Here is a 24,957-nt window from a genome sequence, read left to right on the forward strand (position 1 = left end):
ATGACAAAATATGCCAGTTCACGCTCTCTCGGTCAGCCTTTATTAACCATAATCACTGCAGCAACATGGGATCCATTTCTCTCAAAACCATTAAGTCAACATTCCAGCCTCGCTCACTCTGTTTCTAACTGAGCCGCTTTAAAGGCCCTTACTGTAAAAGGCTAAAACATGTCATGCTTTCATGCTGCAATCAGAGGTCAGACAGAGTCACTCTCTCCCATTTATTCTGTCATCAACTGCAATCAGACATCTATAGATTTGTAATGGTACCTTATTCTGTCCAATCAGAGGGAGCAGCTGAGAGGATGAAATCTACACGTAAACGAGGAGGATGACAAACTTGCTGAATGAGAAAACAAAATTTAATTTCATTCACTAACTTCTGCCATGTTGCATTTGTGAAGTTTGTGAAGTTTTCCCAGTTTATTTGCTGGGTCACATCTGAGAAACAAAGAATGAAAGGACTCTAAAATCACCTTCTATACTCTGTATACACACTGGAAAAGGCAAAGTGGTCAAGCTGCCCAAACAATAAGAACATAATGACAATGGAAAACCAAAGTGGACTCAAAGCCTTAACGTTTCACAGACGATATTTATTGAGTGAAACCACAGAAATGGTTTGAAAAATAAACCGACTGTTCCCCATTTCTGGGCTTTCGTTTCCCATATTTATTTGTACTGCAAGGGCCAACCAGACTATGTGACCGCTACTGCAGATTCGCTGCGACAAGATGCTGATTCAAGCTTGAAGGGGGGGAATTTTTTTGTTGCTGGAGGGAGACGTGTGTGTGCAAAATGTGTGCAAAAATGTAAAGGTTTTAAAAAATGTTGCCAGTTGTGTCCAGACTAGATTTATTCTGTACATGCTTGGATTCTCTCTCATTACTATGCATTTGGGAGATCAGAGCCATTGTATTGTTGGGTTTAGAGCGGCAGTAAGCTCCTACGGTGCATGAATGAATGAGTCAAAGCCAGAGCAGGGGTCCAAATCTGCGCAGATAGACTGTCAGAGGAATGTCACATGCTGGTTTGTAGAAATTGCATCCTTTCTTCTGTCAACCACTTTCTGAACCACTCTGTCTGGTGTGTCATGTTACAGTTGCCCACAGAAATAGTGACAGCATGCCATTTGTTACTGTGTATACTGGCCAGTAATAAGCACGAGAGAGAATAAGCACGTAAATGTAAAAAACAAAAAGATGACTTGTTGTGTAATAATGATGAAGAGTTGACACAAAATAAAAAGGAGTTAAAAATGAATCTGAGCTGAATCATCAGTTGGTTTTGACGGCTGTTTGTGAGTCTCACACATTTCCATTAATCTGACAGTATTCGAATGAGTCAGCTTTATGTCTGAATGAGCACCTCGCTCCTGACTGAAACCCTCATATTGCACTGCTACACTCACATATCATCATTTTAAACCAATCGTGGCTCAAGAGTTGGGAGTTCGCCTTGTAATCGGAAGGTTGCTGGTTCGAGCCCCGGCTTGGACAGTCTCGGTCGTTGTGTCCTTGGGCAAGACACTTCACCCGTTGCCTACTGATGGTGGTCAGAGGGCCCGGTGGCGCCAGTGTCCGGCAGCCTCGCCTCTGTCAGTGCGCCCCAGGGTGGCTGTGGCTACAATGTAGCTGCCATCACCAGTGTGTGAATGACTGGATATGTAATAGGGGTGGGGGAAAAATCGATACTGTGTAGTATCGTGATATTTTGTTTGCTAATAATGTATGGATACAGGGACAGCAGAAATCGATATTTTGTTACAAAAAGGTTTTTGTGCTCTGACTTCAGAGCATGTTGATCCTTTTTCTGAGCAAGAATCCTGACATTCCTTCACTGTCCAAATGTGTTTAACTTGTTTTTGGCAGCAATAAACATGACAGTTTACTTATTTTAATTTAAGACATGTTTTATTTGAATTAAGTTTAAAACTTTTTTATTTAATGTAAAATTATATTTTGTTTTAATTTACTTTCAAATTCTTCAGTTGCTGAAGGGGCTGCATAGTTTTCATAAACTGCATAGTTCAGAATAGCTATAATTGTACCAGATGGTTGATTCAGTTAAGTTGGACTAGACTGTAATACAAACCGTTCAGTTTGTCAACAATAAAACTGAAATGAGAGAAAGACTGAGTGTGAGACTTTGATATTAGAGAAAATGAATATTGATAAAGTTTACCTTTATGTACAGAATCTGAATATCGCAAAATATTTTTAAAAAATTGCAATAATATCGTATCGTGCGTTAAGTATTGTGATAATATCGTATCGTGGGATGTATGGTGATTCCCACCTCTAATATGTAAAGCGCTTTGGGGTCCTTAGGGACTAGAAAAGCGCTATACAAATACAGGCCATTTACCATTTAAACAAAAGTGCACACCATTTTCTTAAATGGGAAGGGGACAAAACTACGGTTCATCTGCACCAATGTAAACCATGCACGACTGTTTAGAGTAGAATAGAATAGAATAGAATAGAATAAACCTTTATTATCCCACGGATGAGAAAGTTGGGTGTTATACAGCTCTTATAGCAAGGGGTACATCAAATATAGAATGAAGAAACAAAGTGGTGCTATATACATAAGCAACTGAAATTTATAATAAATAACAATGTACAGAAATATGTATACATTTATAAAATATGTATAAATGTATGTATGAGCACACATCAGTGATTGACATTGAACTGGGCATTTTTAGCTTGTTAGGCAAATGTGCAAACCACTGCACTATGGAGCTCTGTTTGTATTACTACTATATTATTATTATTATTACTACAAATGATTTGTCATAGTTTTCCAGTGTTTTTTAGACTTTTCTAATGTCATGTTTTTACAGTGAGTCTTAGGGGAAATTCAATATGTTAGTTTTTTTAAATTTATTAAATGTAAATGTATTATTTAATTTAAACTATCCTCACTGCCGTGGAGACACTATCTGTGCTTTGCCCATTTTCCTCCTCAGGCACTGTTTCAGGTGTTACAGTCAGACCTTCTCCTTCTTTTTAGCAGGGTTCATTCTGCTCTCAGCACTGTCTCTGTCTCCTCTCTACCCAAAGGTGAAACTGTTTGCTTATATTGAGAAATGTGGTGTAGAAGCAAACAGATAGCACAGGCCTGTTGATTTAGAATAATTTAGATTCACTAACACACCACAGTAAATATGCTCATGTGCACATTTCTTGAACACAGCAGTACTTTTGTGTGTGCACTTATTTGTTTCATTGAGTACAAACATTTCTACACATTAGAAAAAAGGAAAATCTTGGAGCGAGACTCCCGCTCTCAGTCGGCCACAGAAACACTTCAAAATGCTCTTTGAAAAAAGACAAAAAGCAACGAACAAACAAGCAGAAAAAAGGAAAATCGACTCATTTCAAACATGTCGGCACCAACAATAATCTACAGACATCAAAGAGTGCACAACAGACACACACCTCATTGGCCTGAGTACACGAAGACAGCTCCAAAAATCACCGTTCATGTTGCGTTCACTACGATAGTGAAGGGCAGATTAAGTATGACGCTCACAAGTAATGACTTTTTTAAAAAGCAGGAGAGCAGGACACCGTCCGAAGGGAAAGACTGGGGTTGTGATGAGCACAGTCACCAGACCTTAACTGAGTGATTCAGCTCATTGTTTCACACAATTCACAGAATGTATCATCTGGTAAAATCCATGGCGAATCATAAAAGTCACCAAAGAAGCATGCAATTACTTTAATTTGTAGTTTTCAGCCAAGACACTAAATCAAAAATGGCCGAGCAGAGATGGGGATCTAGAGAGTGAATTATTGATCAACATTACAAAGAAAAGGATCAAACAGAAAAGGAAAAAAACCTTTAATATTCAGGCAGACTTCTTTCTGTAGGTCTTCAGTAAAATATCTCAGTACAGCTGTATGGTGAGATTACCAATGAGTCGGGAATTGACAGAAAAATTCACAGATGCGCTGGCACAGAAACCAGCAGGTCTGACATCTCTTTTGCAATAAAAGGATTTAAGATATTACATATTTTACAGCTAAGTTAACACGTTCTTTATTCCATTGAAGCCTCAATACAAATCACATTGTTGAAGAGGCTTCGTCTCACAATCTGAACCCATGTTTACAACTGATGGATTGTTCAATGTGGCTTGGCATTACCACTGCAACAATCAATCCAGTGTGTCATTACAGAGAAACTAGAACTGGGTGTGGGGCAGACTCCACCCACACCAAACGGATGACTGAATGTTTAAGAACAAAAAAACCTGCAACTCAGCAGCTAAACAAGAAGGAACTGAGGGGCAAACAGCTGAAGAGCAACACTTGGCTGCGCTAGCATGCCCAACAATCTGCATGTGCTTAATCACAAGTTCAGCACACTGGAAGAAAATTTCCTGGCTCCACATGAAACTCTTTGTTTCAATACCAGCTGAGCATATAATCTGAGAGGAGAACAGCAGCTTTGAACGGACATAATTAGATCAAGAAAGAGAGAAAAGTTTACTGGAGTAGTTTGGGAGTGAAAAGCTGAAACAATCTGTTCTTCAGACTCCACGATGTCATCTTTATGCATCTTTTAGGCTACGTTCACTCTGCAGGTCTTGATGCTGAATTCCGATTTTTTGATCAAATCCGATTTTTTTGTCTGCTTGTTCACACTACAAATAAAATGTGACAGCAAACGCGCTCTAGTGTGAACGCTCAAAGCAGCCCGCATGCGCAAAAGAAGACGTCACACACAACGCGCTCTGTTTAGACTCAGACCAAACAGTATTGTGTGACTGTTTCAGACTTTATATTTCCCAGTTTTGCTTTAAGTTATAAAGTTATTTTGTTATTTACGTTTGGCCTAATAATGATCCTTATTGCTGTTTTAGAGGAGCGGTGCTTCAAAGGATAGTTGCAGATTTCTGTCAGAATCTGCAGATTATACAGTACAAATAAAATGTTCACGTTTCTCCAACGTTGTCTTCCCAACAGTTTCACTGACATCTACACTGGATGGACAGGAAGCGTTCGCGATGTCTCCTCCTGCGCTGATAATTGGCGTCTGTCTTGTGTCAGTGACAGTGTTGGGAAGGTTACTTTTAAAATGTATTCCATTACAGAATACATGCCCCAAAATGTATTCTGTAACGTATTCCGTTACGTTACTCAATGAGAGTAACGTATTCTGAATACTTTGGATTACTTAATATATTATCATGCTGTTTACAACTACGTGAATGTACTATTGCTGTGATTTATTACTGTTACTGAAGGTCCGCGGCTCCGAACTGTAGTAAAGGGACCTCTGGCTAATACGGTGGGTTCTGTGTCGGCTCGTAGCTGAAAACTAGCTTTACTTTGTTGTCTGGGTCAACTTTGCTAGCAGAGACAGAGAGAGGCGTTGAAAGGCTGCTCCAACAGAACTTATTGTTTCTGGAGGAAAACACGAACACGGTGTACAGTCGAGTCTTAATAGCTTACTTACAACTGGGCTCGTCAGGCACTCTTCTTGGCTGCAGTGGTTATTATTATATTTACATGCTTCCAGCTCCCGTTTTTGCTCGATGACAGCTCGTACTTTTCCTTTTTCTCCTTCCCTCGCTCACAGACACATAACGGGTATGGCAGTCCATTCTCCCTGCAGCACGGACTACACTGCCCATGATGCTACATTCTTTAGAGCTATACCTGTAGCATTCTGCCTATTAGCTTAGCACAACAACAACAGGCGCTCTCTCACCCAGGAAAGACGCAGAGAGAGAGCGTCACCCTGTAACCATGGCAACCGTAACGCTGCCACCTGGAACAACAGAACGTAGCTGTCAAACAAAACCCAAACAGTCCTGACCCGCCACAATATGAAACAGGGAAGTACCGCCGTGTAATCCATTTATTTCAACAAAGTAACTGTATTCTAAATACCACCTTTTTAAACGGTAACTGTAACGGAATACAGTTACTCATATTTTGTATTTTAAATACGTAACGGCGGTACATGTATTCCGTTACTCCCCAACACTGGTCAGTGACGTAAAAGACGGATTTAATGCGACATGACCATCAAACAGCAGTCGCTTTCTAAAACATCGGATATGTATTGGATTCAGTACCACAAACGAAAGTGACCCAGATCGGATTTGAAAATATCGAATTTGTGCCGTTCACACTGTCACACCATGATCGGATATGGGTCGCATAGGGTCAAAAAAATCGGATTTGATGCGCTTTTGCCTGCAGTGTGAACGTAGCCTTAGAGGATGAACTTCCCCTACAGTTTCATCTTATAACGTTAGTGCAGATAAAACAGTATTATTTTGCTTATATGCAGGTGTGTGACTTTTAATGCAACTTGACCTTGAGTATGAGGAAAACCCCCAAAACCCTAAAAGAAAACATGATTTGCATGGTTTGAAAATGCACAGAGGGATCCTTCATGCCTGACTGATTTGATGAGTTCAACATCACCAGCTTGGTGTCTGGGTGTATTCCTAAATAGCATCCAGTGATTGAAGGCTCATGGGTAGCGACAGGCCATCCAGCAGAAGTGTCTCACACAGACCCATCCTAAATTATCTTCAGTAGACCCGGGGTCTTCCTCTTTGTCCCTTGGCTGTTGCATCCATTACCATCGCTCTTCTTTAACACTTCTAACACATTTCAGCCCTCTTCCTCTTTTGCAGATGCACAGTTTCTCATCAGTTCTCGTCCATCTTACTTGGAACGCCCACACTGATAGTCCTAGATTTGGACCTCATGTCATTTGTTTCTCCTGCTTCAGTTTGTGTACGGTGGCAAGCTGCCCAGGTTATGATTTTATTTATGGCAGCAGTTTAAAGTTTCCTGGATATCTGATTCCACTTGTTTTGATTAGACTTCCTAAAAGCTGTATTTACTGTACTAAGAATACAAACAAGTCACTTGAGAAAATTTCCCAGGAGTACTGTAAACCTGCCACACCACTCTGAGCCATTCCACATTTTATATTTTGACTGTGATTTGATTGTTTTGCGTAACCATACCTCACAAAACCTCTGAAAACAAAGCGCTTTTGTAAACAACTATGTAAAACTGAGGGGTGTAATTTTTGGTGACCATTTTCAATTTCCCTAATTAAATTAAACGACACTGAGTCAAGCGTTTCAAAGAGAGGCAAAAACAAGAAAATACATGAGATGAAGTGTCTATATAAGGCTTACAGAGGGTTACGCTAGTCCATTTATATCGGCACGTTAGCTGGAAGTCTATATGCCAGTTGATTTGCTGTGACCGTAAAAGGATCCTTAAATAGGAGCTGCGGATAAAAACTGAAACAAGCAGTACTGTATCTAAAGAAGGAGCCAGCTCGCTTTAAATGCTGACTAAACATTAAAAACAAACAAACAAATACACTGAAGTTAATTACATCACTGCGACTCCCTGTAATACGTCTGGCTAAATAAATTATTCCTTGTGAATGCTTAATGATTTTGGGGAAACAGAAGGAACGGTAAATCCATACACATCTCCATCAAGACTGAAGGATAGAGCAGGACACTGGTGCTGTGGGACGTTCCCTTTTAGAGCCGAGGTCTTACATAACAACCGCTATCGATTCGGAGACGTGCCGGCTACAAAAAGAACAAATGGTTTTCAGCAAGAAGCGAGGAAAGGGACCGTGTGAAATATTTCAAGCCCCATGCACTGTTTCACATCTGTTTTTATACCAGCAGGAATCTTTTGCTTTTTTGTTTTTGTCAGCATAGTCAGGGCCACGATATTGGCTGTCGCTGGCAACGGGCCTGTCAGGTTCACTTATATTTAATGATCGGTACGCTGAGCCAAAGCCAGCCGAAGTCAGGTTCCATCACTGTGGTAGCGCTTGCACCGTTTTAGCCCGAAGTGAAAGATATTCAAGTAGTCTGTGTGTGGAATTGATCTCATATTGCATTGCTAGCATGTGAGCTGTTTTTTGGCGTTAAAGAGACGAGGTATCAGCAAACACTTCCAGTATTTTATTTTTTTTTAAATAAGAATGCTGACTTTTGATTAAATGTGTTGGCATCACTGAGTTGGATGAGAACATCTATGAGAATGTTAACAAAACCAAAATGCAATTTCAGCAAGTGGTTAACTTGGAATCCTTCTGAAATAAGATGTCGAGTCAAAGCTAACAAAGTTAGCCCTTCTAAAGCTCAGTTGGTAACATTTTTTGTTTGTTTTTAATTCTCTTATTGTTTGAGATCAAATGATGTTTTTCCAATGTATTACTCTCTCCTGGTTAACATTTGATTGATTGATTGATTGATTGATTGGTAATTTATTTCAACATGTGAACAATATACAAGTACATTTAGAAAAGAAAATAAGAAAGAAAAAAAATACTATACAAATTACATACAACAAAAAAAAACAACGTTCTGATTAATTTACATGTTGAAAGGGAAAGAAAGTAAACACTTATTTAATCCCACCCCTTTGCCATAAATTATCAGTTAATATTTAGTTGCTTCCTTACTGATATAATTTGTAATAAAAATAGTGAACAGATTTCTGATATATATATATATATATATATATATATATGTCCCTCATCCTATTCTTATCTCTTGCCCACCGATGCCTTCTTGTTCCAGTAGCCTTAGCCTTAGTAGCTTAGCATAGGGGGTCTAGCCTTAGGACCCTTACTGGATACAGACGCCCCAGGCAGGAATCGAACTTGCAATCCTCTGCTCCAAAGGCGTGTAGTCTAACCACTACGCTATCCATCACTAGGTGCGGTGACTCTCAAGCTAGGCGAGTGGCTCCAGCAGATCCCGGGAATAACATCGGAGATCTCTGTCGAGAAGAGCGCAGTCCTGGGAACAGCTAAGATACTGCGCAGGACCCTCAAGCTCCCAGGCCTCTGGTAGAGGACCCGAGCTTGAAGGATAAACCGCCCGCAGGGGCGTGCTGGGTGTTTTTTATATATATATTAAAAAAAATAAAAATAAATAAATAAATAAATAAATAAATAAATAAATATATATATATATATATATATATATATATATATATATATATATATATGTATATATATATATATACACCATAATATCACATCAAGAGGTTTTTGTTTGTTTGTTTGTTTTTTAAATAGAGACATTCACTTAATTTAAATATTTTCCTTTTCTTTATAGTTTGAGAAGATCATATTTTTATAACTCTTTTTGAACAGTTTTATGTTTGGACGTTGCTTTAATTCCATATTCAGACTGTTCCACAGTTTCACTCCATGAACAGAAACACAAAAGCCTTTTCTTGTAGTACGTACCTTCATTGTTTTGAAGTTACAAAAACCCCTTAAATTATAACTTCCTTCTTCCAAAACAAACATACTCTGAATATTATCTGGCAGTTCTTTATTTTTTGCTTTGAATAGAATTTGTGCTGTTTGGAATTTCACTAGATCGTCAATTTTCAATATTTCAGACTGCATTTAAGCTAACCATTTCTTTATTTTAGTCCTTATGCTGAGCTAAGCTAATATAATGGCAGGTGTATAATAACAGCAATCTTATAAAAACAGTTCACGTCTTTAATTAAATACCATTTCCCCCAAATGTCCAACTAACATCATAAATTATGCAGCCTAAGCACTAATCCTGGTTTTCCATAAATGTGTTTACATTATCTATGCTTCCGATTAACCGTCTCCCAATCAAGACCAGAAGTGAGGATGTATTTCCCCACGTGAGAAGCAGGTGGGTGAGGGCAGGGGGCACTAGCTGAGCCCACCAGGCTCCATCTATCACACTGTGACAGGAGCCATTAGAGCATGGAGGAGCATCTGTGGAGCCCCAGGTAAAATGTGTGGGGTGAGCTGTGTTTCTAATGCACAGCAAGGGTATGTATGGATGTCACATTTGTATACAGGCTCTATACGTTACACGTGTACATGCTGTATGTGTGCACGGACCTCACATCTCCCACATGCGCCTCCAGTCTCATGAGGTCAAGCCTTGCTGAACCCACCACCTGCACAACGCCTGAGCACTCAGTCCGAGATAACTTTCACCCTTCAGACATGTTCCATCCATGCACACACAACTTATGCTTGTGCACTTACCATACAAGTGTGAACAGAAAACAAGAGGTGAGGAAAAAATGACGCTTGTGATTTTGACAATCGCTAAGGGCCAGCTGGGTCTCATCCTAGATTTAGAAATGACTTTCCAGTGGTCTCGTTGTCATGTTGAAAGTGACTGCAGAGGACTGTCTCATGTTCGCTGAACTCTTGTGCACTTGGGAGTTGCTATGGCATGAGCAATATTGACATGACATCACCAAGACAATTTGTCTTTATCCATTTTACACTCTTAAAGCATCAGATACTGACACCGTAGCCTCAAAGGATTGACACAGTCGTATCAGTGGTGTCGGGGCCTTAACCTACTTTCAGGAAGGTGGAAAAACATCAAGACTCTGTTTTTGGTTAAATAAGGACATGTTTAATATGGCCATGATTCAAAGAGAAGAAATGGGCCCTTAAATAAAAAGAAAAGCATTTCATGAAGGAAAAGTATATGGCCTAACTAGAACTTGCAAACAGGCCAGTTTCACTGTCTTCAATTGTCTAAACATGTATTTTATTGGTGAGCTAACAAAGAAAGAGCACCAGGTCCCATGAACAAACACTTTATTGCATTATTCTATGGAATAAATTCGTCAGATCACATTAAAAAGCATTCCTTCCTCAGCTAAATTAGGACACTTAATTACGTTTCAGTATCTCTTATTGAAAATGAGCCTATTAGCTAACGTTGTGCAGGAAATAGTCTCATAAAAAGCACGTTTTTCCACATAAACTGTGGTTACACCAAACATGCGCCACTGCCAACTATGCTACATTTGAATGCTATAAACTCATTGCCTTTGGAGTAGCAGGACACATAGCAACACATGGCCATAAAAGATTTAATCAGGCACAAAGCAACTGGTGTGTATCAACGCTGTAAAGGTCAACTTGAGTAAACAATTTAATGACGGTTTTTCTTTTTTTTTTTCTAGTATTAGGAGACATCACACGTCTTAGAAAGAGCTAATTAGCAGCCAAGGTAGGCAGAAGGCAGTAGTGACAGATATTAACACAGTAAGTGTTGGTACAGTCAACAGTAATCGCACACAGACTAATGACTACACGGAGGAAAAGTAAGTGGGGGAAGGCGAGATTCTTCAAAGAAACATGTCAAACTGTAAGTTCGACGTTTTCACAACCGCTTATCCGACGTTACATTCTGGAGGTGAGGGCGACGGGACGAGGGGTACGCCTGCAGATACCACGAATCTGGCATCAACGCTCATGCAACACCTGTTGTTGTTGTTTTTTATTACCGTCTGCACCTATTGTTTCCCTCTAATCTCTTTCATTGTCTTTCTTTCAGAGCAGCGAGCAATATAAGCAGAAAGAGTTTACACTTTGATTTCACTCCAAATGCAACATGTGTGAAACATTCAATGTTCACAATGCAAATAAATCTAATTCATGAACAATAATTGAATTTAAACATTAGGTTTTCTCTCTTTCCAGATTTTTTTTTTATGCACATTGCAAAAATATGCTCTGTATGTGCTTATCAACCCTTGCAACTTCCAGCTTTAGCAGCAATAGCCTATTTTCTGGTATGAAAGTGGGTAACCAATAGTAATTGTGTGGATGCCTCAAAGGGCACAATTCTCTTTATTCTTTATCTTTTCTTCATCTTCAAGTTGCTTCCGTACGTTTTTCGGCGTTCAAATCTTAAAAAAATTCTGCTCTTTCTTGCTATGACTTTTGGTGCTCATAACTTCTATACTTTTTGAGATATTGAATTTTTTTTTTTGCAATATTTTTTGCCCATTTCTTCCACATTATCAGTGGGGTCACTGATTTTCCTCGCCGGGTTGAGCCAGGTTTTAGCTCAGTGAGATGAGCAGCCGTTCTCAGACTGGGAGGTCCGGGTTCAAATCCCGCTTATGGCAACATTTCATTCAGTTAACAGTTAAACTTTTTTAACTCTTTTCAACACAAATTTCAGCTTTTTCTGCTGTTTTTCAGAAAAAAACTATTTTCTGCAGAAATTCTGCTCATTCACCTCTTCTGCAAAATTTTCAGCCTTTTCACCTCTTATCAGCACAATTCTCAGCAGCTTCTGCTCATTTCAGCAGAATTGTCAGTCTTTCCACCTCTTCTTTGTGAGAATGAGTGAGATGAGTAGCTGCCTTGAGACCAGGAGGGCCAGGTTTGAATCCTGCTCACGGCAAAAAAACTTTTCAACAGTTTTCAGAAAAATTGTCTCCGTCTTTCCCCCTTTCAGTAGAATTTTTGGCTTTTCACCACTTTTCAGCAAAAATTTCTGCTTCTTCACCTGTTTTCAGCAGAATTTTCAGTTTCTTCACCGCCATACAATTTTTTGCAACTTTTCATCTTTTTCAGCTATTTTCAGCAGACAGCTTCAGCGTTACGGCATCCACACAGCATTTTCGCAGGAAATGCAAATTTTTCTAGTTGAATTACAAATATGCATACCCCCTTTTTCCACATCCAAACTTTTACAGCAGTTAATGTGTCCAGAAGTTCATCTAAAGACACTGGAACAGCTTCTATACACAAAGCCTGGCAGAAAGAACTGTTTTATTTGTGTCCCCTTTCAGTAGAATTTTTGGCTTTTCCCCACTTTTCAGCATAAATGTCTGCTTCTTCACCTGTTTTCAGCAGAATTTTCAGTTTCTTCATCCACACAGCATTTTCGCAGGAAATGCAAATTTTTCTAGTTGAATTACAAATATGCATACCCCCTTTTTCCACATCCAAACTTTTACAGCAGTTAATGTGTCCAGAAGTGCATTTTAGTTCCAAACTAAAGACACTGGAACTGCTTCTTTACACAAAGCCTGGCAGAAAGAACTGTGTTTTATTTGGGGGGCAAAAGTACAGGAGGAGACAATCTGTGAACATACACGATCAGAAAGGAAGTATATTATGAGGCACTAGTAGCTCTAGTTTTACATATTGCACCCGGATCTGTTATGCAAATTTCAACACATTACGAGAGAAAAAAAAAATCAGTCAAGATAATACCCATGCATTAGCTCCTGCCTCTGATTTGTATGCAGAGAGTCTGCAGTCAAAGTCTCAATGAGATGAGTTATAAACCTACATGGAATTACTGCGACGCTGAGTTTCGACTGCCTGCACTCTTTAAACTGCACACAGAAGCCGCAGCGACACAAAGGGAGATTTGCAGCAGATATAAAACTCTAATGTAATTGACTGTGCGCCACAATCAGATAAGCAACACTAAATGTCAAATGACTCCAGCTGAGTGGAGCTTGGCGATAAAATATATAGCGCCCATTACGGCGTGTCAGTCATTCACCGAGCCCGCCTCTTTAACCTGAATGAAGAATAGTTCCTTGAAATCAAACATGGAAAAAGCCAGGACAGGCTGACAGATCCTCTCTCTTGCATTTTATGCCGAGTTTCCCTCTTATCACAGAATATTAATGTGCCACTGTGGGTAGTTAGCAGCCAGGTTTTCAGCAGCTGATAAATCTCAACCCGCAATTTAAAGCGCAAACTGTATTTATTTTCACTGCGATCATCATTTGCAACGCTGTATACAATTTAAATTTCATATGGGCGGCTGAAGGCTCAGCTCGCCCTGAGGAATAAGACCCCCTCGCGTCCCATTACTCAAAGTGACTGCCTCGCTCCACGGAGACGGAGAGAGACAAATGTACACGGTGCAGTAATGAACTGTTTGCCATTTGGGTAAGCGATCGGGTCACGAGGCTCGCATACATACGTACTCACGAGGATACAGTACTGCAGCATTTCATCGCAGATATTCATATAAGAAGGAAACGTCTGGAGTCAACATGATTGAAGTGATGATGACAGGCCTCTGGCTGTTCTTGCTTTTATGTTGTCTGTGGTGTGACTAAATGATATGCTACGATAATGACGGTTGTCAGCTAAAGTTAGGAAAATCAAGCAAACTCACTTCCAAAAAATATGCTTTTTTTACAGTCTTGCCTCAAAAAAACTTTGTTTTCCCCGTGTGCCTGACAGCCCACAGCTCCTTATTTGTCTCCTCAATGCACAGTAACCCACTGCGACCTGACTTCTCTTTGTCTTGCAAAGATCTAACTGTTATTTTTTCATACCAGTTTTAAGCTGTTTCGACTTTGAGTTACTGAGCACCCGTGATCTGAATGATGCAAACACCTCGAGGATACTCGGGCAAAGTTTACTGCTAATAAATTGCATACTTTTAAGTGGCTTTGCAATTCTTGAAAAACAACTGCAAGACAATCTTTGAAGCAAATGACAGATGTGACGTCAATTCAGCCTTGTATTCTGTTATGACAGTAAAAATAAACACTTTAGTACTGAGAAAAGCTGACACACCACACCCATTGTAGCAGCATTACACAGGCGTGTCCTCTTTTATAGAGCTGATAAAAAAACCTTGTATTTCCATTTTACACGTCTCTGACTGGCTCAGCACCAATCAGTGTTGGTCAAGTTACTTGAAAAAAGTAATCAGTAACTAATTACTGATTACTTCCCCCAAAAAGTAATCTGTTACTTTACTGATTACTTTTTTCAAAAGTAATTAATTACTTAGTTACTTAGTTACTTTTTAAAAACATGATTTACAACCTGAATAGGTGATAAAGCGATAGATCTTTCAGCCCAATTCTACTTTTTCTACATAATCCATCATACAAAATGTAATCAAATGGAAAAGTCTCTTTTTAAAACTTGTTTTATTAGTTTTAATCTTTTAACTTTATGCATCAAGCAAAAGATTTAATTATCTGCAACATTCTCTGACTGGAAGAAATTAGTTTAACATTTAAACCTATTTTCTGCACATTCCAGCACATAAAATATTTTGTGTGTTTACACTCAGTCTTTCAAATAGATGCAAGTAAAACACAGCAGAAAATAAATAAAGTCAAAGACTAGCGGTCCTGTTGCTCTATTTTCACCTGTAAAGCAGGAGTGGGGTAGGCGGAGGGTTACCCTGGTGCAGGTGTGCAGCGGTCAGTGGAAGAATCCGCGAGTTTCTCTGTGAGTTTCCCATTACGTCGTAGCTACTCGGTGCTTGTTCGGAAGTTTAGGGGTTTTTTTCGCTGTAAAAAGAAGTTTTCTTCCCACACACAACGGACACTAATGTTTTTGTCACTTTTTATGGAATCAAACTCAAAGTAAGGTCAGTACTTCCACGCTTTAAACGCTGCACGCTCATACTCTCTCTGCACTCGATATATGATCCATTGTTGATCTGCACACAGCTGTTGTCACCAACGTCGCACTCGCTTACGTCACTGTCATGAGACAGTGAGCAAAAAAAAAAAATCACGGTTTTAGTAACGCAGTAACGCAGCGTTCCTACGGGAAAGTAACGGTAATCTAATTACCGCTTTTGCAATAGTAATCCCTTACTTTACTCGTTACTTGAAAAAAGTAATCGGATTACAGTAACGCGTTACAAGTAACGCCTTACTGCCCATCTCTGGCACCAATAAGACAAAGTAATAGCAATGGGACGGACGGCCTTTATTTGTCATTTCCTGCAAAAACAAAGAAACACATGCTGCAGAAAAATCTTAACGCTTCTCTTTTTAATTTTGCAACCTCGTTTACTTTAAAGAAATATATGACTCTTATTCTATTTTAATATCTGTAAAAAGCTTAAAACATTTTTATGTAAAGCACTTTGGCAACACACCGAGCTACAGAAGCTACGCTGGATGAGCAGCGCAGCAGCAGAGCATATCTGACCCTGGTGATGTTTGCCAATTTAGCCGACCATGATGGCAAACCATGAAAGACATCTATAGGGCCTGCACTGTGCCAGACCTGGAACTATGTTCCAGTGGATTTTATTTTTCCTGCAAAGACAATTGGATCAGCAGGGTTTTTGGACTTTCAATCAAAAGTAGAAAAACTGTCAGCTTTGAGGCATCATCTCCTGCAGCCCTTTTGGCCCTGTTTCCTTTCTGGTCTAGCCATGCCTGACAAGCCATTAGAAGGTCTGTCCGCCTGCCGCAATGGATGGGCAATATTCCAGACAACACCGGGAGTCTGATAGGCTTAAATCATGAGAGGACAGCTTGGACATGAAGCCAGAGTCCCGCAACCATCATTTTTATGATGCTGCACACTAAAAAGGAGAGGCTTCTCATTTTCTTCGTTGCTTTTTATCGTTTCATCTGTCTGTCTTGTGTTTTACACACGGCCTTGCTGACCACAGTCCCTCCTTACCGCACAGCATTTCCAAAAGAAAGATCCCCTTTCATTGGCTCCTCTGGAACACTTTTGTCACATCTGTGCACATGTCTCATTGAATTTGTGATGATGGGTAGGGATTCAGGGATGTCACAGGAAGTAGACAGCAAAGAGTAAATACTTCTGACAGGAGCTGTTGGGGGAAAAGGGCTTCTTAATGGCTGGATGCTTCAAAGGCGACGAGGAAATATAAAATGACCGTCGCTTTTTGTTATCTCAGCTGTTTCTCCTGAAAAATATTTTCATTTCCATCTCTTTTTATCGCTGCACGCCATCTGATTACACAGACACACAGAAAAATGGAGAAAACCTCCAGTGTCCATCGAATAGAAACAGCCCACTTGTGAGAGGATTAGTAATTTGCAATTTAAACATAAGAGGAGCACTGAGTGATCCTTCTGAATCGCTGCACAAAGAGACGATATGGAAGGGGGCAGCCCAGTTCAGATTAAACATGGACTTCACTTTTAAAGGGCTTACCTTGTTTTGCCAACATGAATAGCCAAAAAACTCCAACAGAACAAACAGCTTACCTTGTAAAGGAGCACAACGATCTGTCGCAGTTTGAGCCTGTGGAAAACGCAGACGTCATACAGCGCCGATACAGCCAGAACGGTTACTCCGAGCTCCTTCCAGAGCATGCTGCAGGCGGCGCAACCCAAGCTACCGAGGAACCACGCCACGAGCCGCCAGGACCCGGCACGCCCCCGCAGCCTACAGTGACGTATGTAACACAGCAGGGACAGCAAGAAGAAAAGGGCGGCGCCTTCATCGGCTCGGCCGACTACACCCGCCACTGCCTCGGTGTGAATTGGGTGAGAGGCGAAGAGCAAGCCAGCCAGTAGGCTCCACAGTCCTCCTCCGAGCAGCAGGCGAGCGAGTGAGGTAAACAGGCCTGTCACGGCCCCGTGGAGGACCACGTTAACCAGGTGGTAACCCCAAGGCTCCAGCCCACCCACAGCGTGATTAAGGCGGAAGGAGAGGGTGCACAGGGGTCGGTAAGACTTATGGCTGCCGCTGTGTGTGAGTAAGGTGCCCCAGAAATCATCGTAGAAGATGTTTGTCCAGGGCGTCTCTGGAAGCAGGTCCTGATTGGTCTTAATTGCACGGCTGTAAAGAGAGAGAGAGAAAAAATGGTCAGAGAAGAACTTCTGATTGCAACAAAATCAATCAGTATTTGATCTGAATGTTGCGTTGACTACTACAAAGACTACTGGTCTCTGACATTCAACAAACGTGTGACAACTGAAGACATTATTTGCTGCTCTGGGTTTCTACAGGCAATGCCTGAACGTGTGGTCATGTGGCATCCACACACAGAAAATGAAACGGCGAACTTTAAGTACTGGGCATCTTTGCCACCACCACTTTGGGATTTAACCCTTTAAGACCTACCATAGAACCAAGTCCGCCAGAGCTTATATTATATGTTTACATGCTGTGGAGCCATTTTTAGGAGCATTTCAAGTTGCTATACATCAATACAACCATTACAGCCTAAATTTTAATAATATGTCTGCATTAAGTGCATAGTAATTACATAAATTGCAAAAAAGTGCAATAAACTACAAAAAAATTGAAAATCGTTTTTGTTTTTTTAACATATATTTCTAGTTAGAGAAATTTAAGAGGCTTATCCCTCAAAACTGTAAATACAAAAAAGTTGCACAAAATAGTTTCCCACCACAGGAAATTTATTTTGAGTGTCTTCATAGTTTTATTTTTGAAATACACCAATTTTTATACACTGCAGGAAAAACGAAAATAAATATTATAATGGAAATTTGCAAAAAAGCAGCATATGCATCAAAATAAACTATTTCCAGCAGTGCAATATGAGTCCTAAGCATCCCAGAAACGACACAGAAAGTCATAAAGTCAAAGATAACTTTTAAAAACACCAGCATAGGCTCATTGAGGCCCTGATGGTAACAAACTACATTTCCGCAAAAATGACGCCACTTCCGGTTTCGGGCAGGTCATGGCGGACATGCGATAGTTCGCGCTGATGGACGTAGGAAGTGTTACGAACAGCTGATCGGATCGGCAAAGTGTGTTTCTGGAATATTATGTTTTTGTTGCTGCAAGTGCTTTTTATGCAGTTTTTGCAAAGCTATATGTGGAAGGAAACTGTGACCGAGGACAAGCTGATGGCATAAGATGTAAGTACAACTCCTCCGGTTTCATATGCAAAAAAAATTATTGCGCTAGCTTACGTGGTTGCAGAGCTACCGGGATTTAAAAATAGTTACGCAAAACAGAGCGTGCTGCTCTGACCGGTTTTAAAGGGTTAAGCAAGAGAACCACACCCAAACCCACAAATACAGACATCTGGTGTGTAATTTTCTGAAGTTAAGAAATAAGGTAGACTGAGACGACACCAGTTCGATTTCTGCTGCAGAGACCGAAGGAACAGATTGTTAAAAAATTGAGGTAAGTGTCCATGAGTAAGTACAAATTAAAACATTTAATATGTCATTTTGGCCTCTGCTTGCAGCCGTGGCCACTAAATAAAGACCAGTTAGACATCCCCTGACAGGGTTGAACCTACATGACCTATCCTAATGCTGCTACATTAGCCACAAGCTGTGTGTCAGTGGTCGTGGGCACGGCCGACAGGGGTCACGTACGGGGGAAAGGAAGGCACATTTCTCCCTACGGGAGTCCTTACATAGATGTAAACTGATTTCCTATCTCTTCTGTCACACTACAAAGTGTCCGACAGCTCGTCAAACCTCTGCTGCTTTTTATCTGCTGATGATTTATCGACTCTTCAAATCAAACAAAAACGTAGCGGTGTAATTGCAAATGTGATAGGTGGTGCATGACAAGTGATAACAAGCCAAGTGCACCCCATTGTAATCTCTCCTCACGGTTAACACACGATTAGTCTGGAGACAGAAGGTGAGACGGAGTGTTCAACACCTCATGACAAGCAGTTTTTTTTAAATATATGTTAAAATAAACACAAATTTGAGAAGAATTTATGTATAATAAACCCAGTTGTCTCAAAGGTAATGAACTGCTTCTTTGGCCACTCTGAGACTTTAAGCCGAACACTTCACTTTGGCACAAGCCCAGCTCTCAATAGCAGAAAGCTCATGAGAAGTTTGGTGAGGTGCAGCGGGCACTTCAGCATCCATCAAATCCCAAAACGATCCATCACCCAGTCTCTGTGAAACCGGTGAGCAGAAATAGCTCCACCTATGATGGATCTAAGGAAACAAATACTACAGGCTGCAGGATGTTGGAAAGGGCATGGAAATAATCAACAAGGATATAATAGAAATGCCTTGAATGTCAGCAGACAAACGACTGGATTTTTTTCCCCCAATCTTCTCCAGTCAGACTGAAGAAACAGGCTCACGAGTCGGTAGCCCAACTCTACACTTCACCCCTCAGACACGCCAGTTTGTTTTCTCGGGCCCATTCGTCAAGCGAGATCTTCATTCCTCTGCAAAATCCTCACATAAGAGGCATTACGGTTCAATTACATCTCAAAGCCATTCTGGATAGTGTGCTCTTTTTCCATTGCATAGTGCGGTGGAGCCAAAGAGGCCAGATAGAATATATATCGCCTCAAAACCGCAGCAGATTTTTCTGGCAGCGAAGCACAGACAGAAGCCGATGCGAGGCAGGCAAAGACCCACTGAGCCACCGTGCCAGGGCTCACTTCTCAGATTGTCTCTTTCTTATATGTCACAGAGCCAAGTGAGCAGCTAACACACTCAACAAGCAGGGAATCGAGAGGAGGCGTGACATCACAATCCACTTTGCAACAACTACACAAACACGCCTGGATACGGTCAGTTTCTCCGGTGTATTTCTAATTATAAATCCACTGCTTCTTGTCATCATCATCATCATCATCACGAAGCCCCATTGCTGTACCAGCTAAGAGGCCAGCTGGAGAGGAAGGTTCAGTTTCTGTTGTTGGCCGGGCTGTTCCTCGGCAGAGCTGGCAGCAGGAAGGACCTCTCTGTGCACTGCGAGCCTTTTCCAGGCGAGAGCACATTCCTCCTCCGACCGCCAGCCTGTACTCCGACTCCCGAAGGAACAGACGGATCATGTGGCCACTAACAAGAGAAGCCTCAGAAAAACTTTTCTACCTCCCATTACTCTTTCTCAATCATCTGCTTGTGGCTACCATCCTCAGTTCCTCCACGAGTTGTCTGGATCTCATTCACGTGCTTTAATCGGTCACATTTGTTTTCTCGTCAGAAACTGCACTTTTATCCCTGTTGAGATTTTTTTTTTTTTTATACGAGCAAAGTTTTTGATTATTTACAAAACGGCGTGTTTACTTGCACAGCATGAAATATTTAACGAGAAGAAAAAGGCTCGTGAGCCTGGAGTGTGTGTTCTACCACGCATGCTGCGACCAATCGGAATAATTGTGGTGAAACTAGAAACCTGAGAGATGTTAAAAAACGTTTCCTAAACTCAATATTTTTAGAAAAGTGTAAGGTCACCGAAACAAGAATGTGTGTGTGACGCCGCTGAACTGAGAAAATAAAGACAGCATGGAGTCTGTTTATATCACATGCCTGACTAACTCCTCCTCATCGCTTTACGAAAATGATCATTTCCATTCTCGCACCGCTTCTGAAAGCCGAGCCGGAGCACCGACCGATTCTCGTATACATCAGTCAGTCCTTCTGGTTTGTCAAAGACTCTTTGTTCATGGTCGACTTGGAAAGACGACCACGAAGTCTACCTGTCTGCAGAACCTACAAGGCTGAAATTTGTGAGATATGGTCGAGGGGTCACGAGCCAGGGAAAAATCCCATTTTGATGCTGCTGTTTTGGAAGCAAAGATTATTATCATGGGTTTGGTTACAAATTACATATTAAAGATGAGTGGACTACCGGCCTTGGAAGAGGTCTGCTATGACCACACAATGCAATTATAAACCCAGAATAAAAGCAGCACATCCATGAGAAATCTCCCCATCTCCTTACTCTCTTAGTAAGGATCAAGAGAGAAGAGCTACTGGAACAATTTCATGTATAATAAGATCGCAGAAGGAGCAGGGTGCAGAAAAATATCCACATCTAATGACTGCAGGATTCCACGTAAGGCCATCGAAAACTCAAGATTGATTGGCTCTTTATGGTTGAGACTAAGCAGCACATAGGAGACGAGCCTGGATATTAAAAAGGAGATTGAAATCCAAGGACATGTAAAGGGAAAATCCTGATGACAAGTACTCAATGAATTTGAGATGAAGCCATGAGGGAAACACAGCTGTATGACCAAACTACTCTCCTTTTTTAAATCCTCCAAAGCCTGAAGGAAAATGACATAAAAATAGGCAAACCATTCTCCCGCAGAATGCATCCAGGCTGGGCATGTGACCAGAAATAAATTACACAAGAGTAAAGGTTTTTGTAAAGTACCGAGTGCCTCGTACGCTTATAAAGAAAAAAGATTCAGCAGCACTCGAGAAGCAAATAGGAAGCATATCAATAACCAATTTTACAAAGTGGAACACTTGAATTTTACTAGTAAGAGGCATCTTTGTACGAGTCAGGCGTTCTCATCGGATTCTAATTCAATCAGGTGATGAAGATCAGACTCTCAGCCTGGACGCCGCTACGCCGGAGACAAAGTTACCCTTTCAGAATAAAATACTGATTAAGATTTCAGCTTCTGACAGCACGTAAAAAGAAAAGAGTTTGGCGAAGATCTGCCAATTTTACGTCATCGTGGAGATTCGATATCTAAACGAAGCCCACTGGTATTTTCGGTCTCCCCACAGACACAGTGGTAGCCCACTCTCTGTTCCCCAAACGTTCTTTCCAGTTTTCCTTCTCATGAGCACGCTACCCGGTCATTCTCCCACTAGGTTACACTTCGTATATGCATGAGTACGTTTTCTACTTTTTAATCGACTAGAAGGATAAATAAAGAAATAAATAGCGCTGGTTACTAGGGGTGCAACGATACACAAAATTCACGGTTCGGTTCGATACTTTGGTGTCACGATTTGATATTTTTTCGATACAAAAAAATGTTCATGCCTTTTTAATTTGTCATTTATTAAAATTATAAATATATATTTTAACTCAAAAGTACAGTTTTTAAATTTAATGTTCCTGAAACAACAAAGTAATAAAAAAATAAATATATCTGATCGAGAAATCCCTCATCTTTGGAAAAGAGAGTTTATTACAGAGAAATGGCTCTTTCCAAAATAAAAGCTATACTATACGCTTCTTCTGGGCTATATTCTCAGCAGCATATTAAACATATCAGGTCCCCATAAGGAGAATCATGTGCTAACGGCTGTCTAAATGACTCGGGTAAAGTTTGTAGCATGCATGCTTGTTGTTTTTGTCTGCTTCCACTTGTCTTTGCACTAGGATGCTGTCGAGTAAATGTGCAGTCATATTCGTTGTGTTCCCACTAGTGCTGTCAGCGTATATCTGAAATGACGTTAACGCCACAACACGGCAAATCTCCGTTAACGAGCTACCGCGGATCGCCCCGTGTGTGGGGCTGGACGGCTAACACGTTAACGAGCTAACTGCGCTAACGCACTAGTTCCCACTAATGTAATTGAGCATTGCGTGGCACATCCGACATACTGTTTTACTTTTGTCCATGACGCGCTTACCTTCAGGGTCATACGTCACATGAAGACCAAAATAGTTCCAAACGCCAGATCTGAATGAGGGTGGGGGAGGTTCAATTTGCCATGTTGCATCTCGCTAGCTTGCCCTGCGCTCAGTGAATCTGCGTTCGACTACTCCGCCTAGGCTGCACTGTCGAGCGCAGATCCACTGAGCGCTCAACACAGACAGCATCGTCAGAAGGAAAGTTGATAAAATAAATTAAAAAATTTGTTCATACATATGCATACCGAACTGAAAGCACTGTATCAAACGGTTCAATATCGATACGAGTATTGTTGCACCCCTACTGGTTACGACCCCAGATAAATGGGGACGGTTGCATCTGGAGGGGCATCTGGCGTAAAATCGTTGCCAAATCAAGCATCAGCAACAGGGATCAACAATAAATCTATAAACAATATTAACAAGAAAGTGTAATTTCAGCTGAGCAAAAACAAGTTCTTTGATTTGCTTTTGCATCCCCACACATTCTGCATCTTAAACCAAATTTCATTACCGCTGCAGTTTAAAAGAGTCAGTGACTGATTTCATAGATTATGCATGAAAAAGAGACGACAATTCAAGAAGACAAACAGAGCCAGCGGCATTGTGGGGTATCTGCTGAAGCCAACACACTGCTGGGGCCCACCATAAAATCCCCATTGTCATGAATGAATAGCTTCTTTCTTCCACTTGACACATGTGATTAGCATGTTTATAACACCATTTCTTAAAACGGCCCGAGTGAACATTACGGATATTTCAGTCTTCTTCATTTTAATGAAATTGATAAGAATTGAAAATTGGAAACAAGTTCAATAAATACTAAAAGAAAATTAAGAGCACTGTCACTCCTTACTGTGGATCCCGTTCAGTCACTTTTTTTTATTATTATTATTATCTCTTTTATTGGGACAGCTGTTGAACATAACAGTAGTTTGCCTTTTTACACTTTCTTTGCTGTCACATTTTAACTTATAATTGAAAAATAAAGAAGACAGAAAAAGAAGAGAAAAGAAAAGAAAAAAAACTAGGGTTAGGAGGCAGCAGGGCAGGTAGGTTTACGTAGTACTCGGGGTTGTAACATCATATACAAAATCACACCTCATATGCTTAACATAGTCTGTCCATTTAGACCATATTCCCTCTGAAGTTTAAGAGAAAATGACACTTTTTCCATCGTATAGATCTCTTGCACAGAATGTATCCAGTCTTCTATCATTGGTGGTTCAGGCTTAAGCCATCTTCTCGTAAGAGGCTTTTTACTTGCGGCCAGAAGGATATACATGAGTCTTCTGTCGTTGGAATTCAGTCACTTTAATTGATGAGGGTAAGGGTGGATGAGCCGGTGGCTTTGTAGGCAAAGTGGCGGCTGGAGATGAGGGAAATCCTGGTTCCTGCCAATTACGTGGATATAATTTGAGCTCTATAGTCTCCTATGTATGTTGAAGAGTTTAATTACTGGTGGTGCACCCAAGTTTATATTGCGTTTTCTTTGATCTATATTCTTACTGTCTTCTAATGGACATGCATTCCAGTACTGTGGATAGTTTGCGTAATCTGCGCTTAAAGTTTAAAAACTATGTTTAATATGCACACACAAAAAAATAAAGATGAACTCATTCAAAAGGATCTAAGTGGTCTTCAGAGTGTAGCAAGTAACACTGTGTCCAAACCACCCAGCAGCACTCCTAAGCCTCCCCAGGTCTTCCCCCCGAGCCGTGTATTTGCATTGCTTCACTGGCACAGTCATGGACCCTTACTCCATTTCATGGCACAGTAGACAAGCAAACACTGGGACACTGAGTCTGAAGTGGGCCAGGCTCGTCCGGTGAGCTTGCAGAGAGCTCGCTGAATACCCCTGCCTGCTGCCTAGCATCCCTGATCAGCCTTTCAGTGGGGTACAGGATGGCCACAGCAGGGTGTGAGCTGAATACTGATCAGCTCAGCAAACCATCCAACCAACCAGCGAATCGCACTTCTATTTGGCCAAAACAGGACTGACAAAATAAGAATCCAGCCAATCTAGTACTGCATCCCGAGGGTGTGCTTACT

At 40.8% G+C, this 24,957-nt stretch overlaps 1 protein-coding gene across 1 annotated transcript in view; it reads right to left on the reverse strand.

The window, feature by feature from the left end:
* The window catches only part of tmtc2b (transmembrane O-mannosyltransferase targeting cadherins 2b), a 112,369-nt gene that overhangs the window by 45,728 nt on the left and 41,684 nt on the right, over window positions 1–24,957 (reverse strand). The window contains exon 2 of the mRNA XM_087842839.1: window positions 16,818–17,394. Coding sequence (XP_087698965.1) covers window positions 16,818–17,394 — 577 coding nt within the window. The remainder of the gene's footprint in view (window positions 1–16,817; window positions 17,395–24,957) is intronic.

This window comes from Neolamprologus brichardi, chromosome 7 (assembly GCF_056152115.1).
Source record: "Neolamprologus brichardi isolate AB-2024 chromosome 7, ASM5615211v1, whole genome shotgun sequence".
In the NCBI taxonomy this organism is placed as follows: Eukaryota; Metazoa; Chordata; class Actinopteri; order Cichliformes; family Cichlidae; genus Neolamprologus; species Neolamprologus brichardi.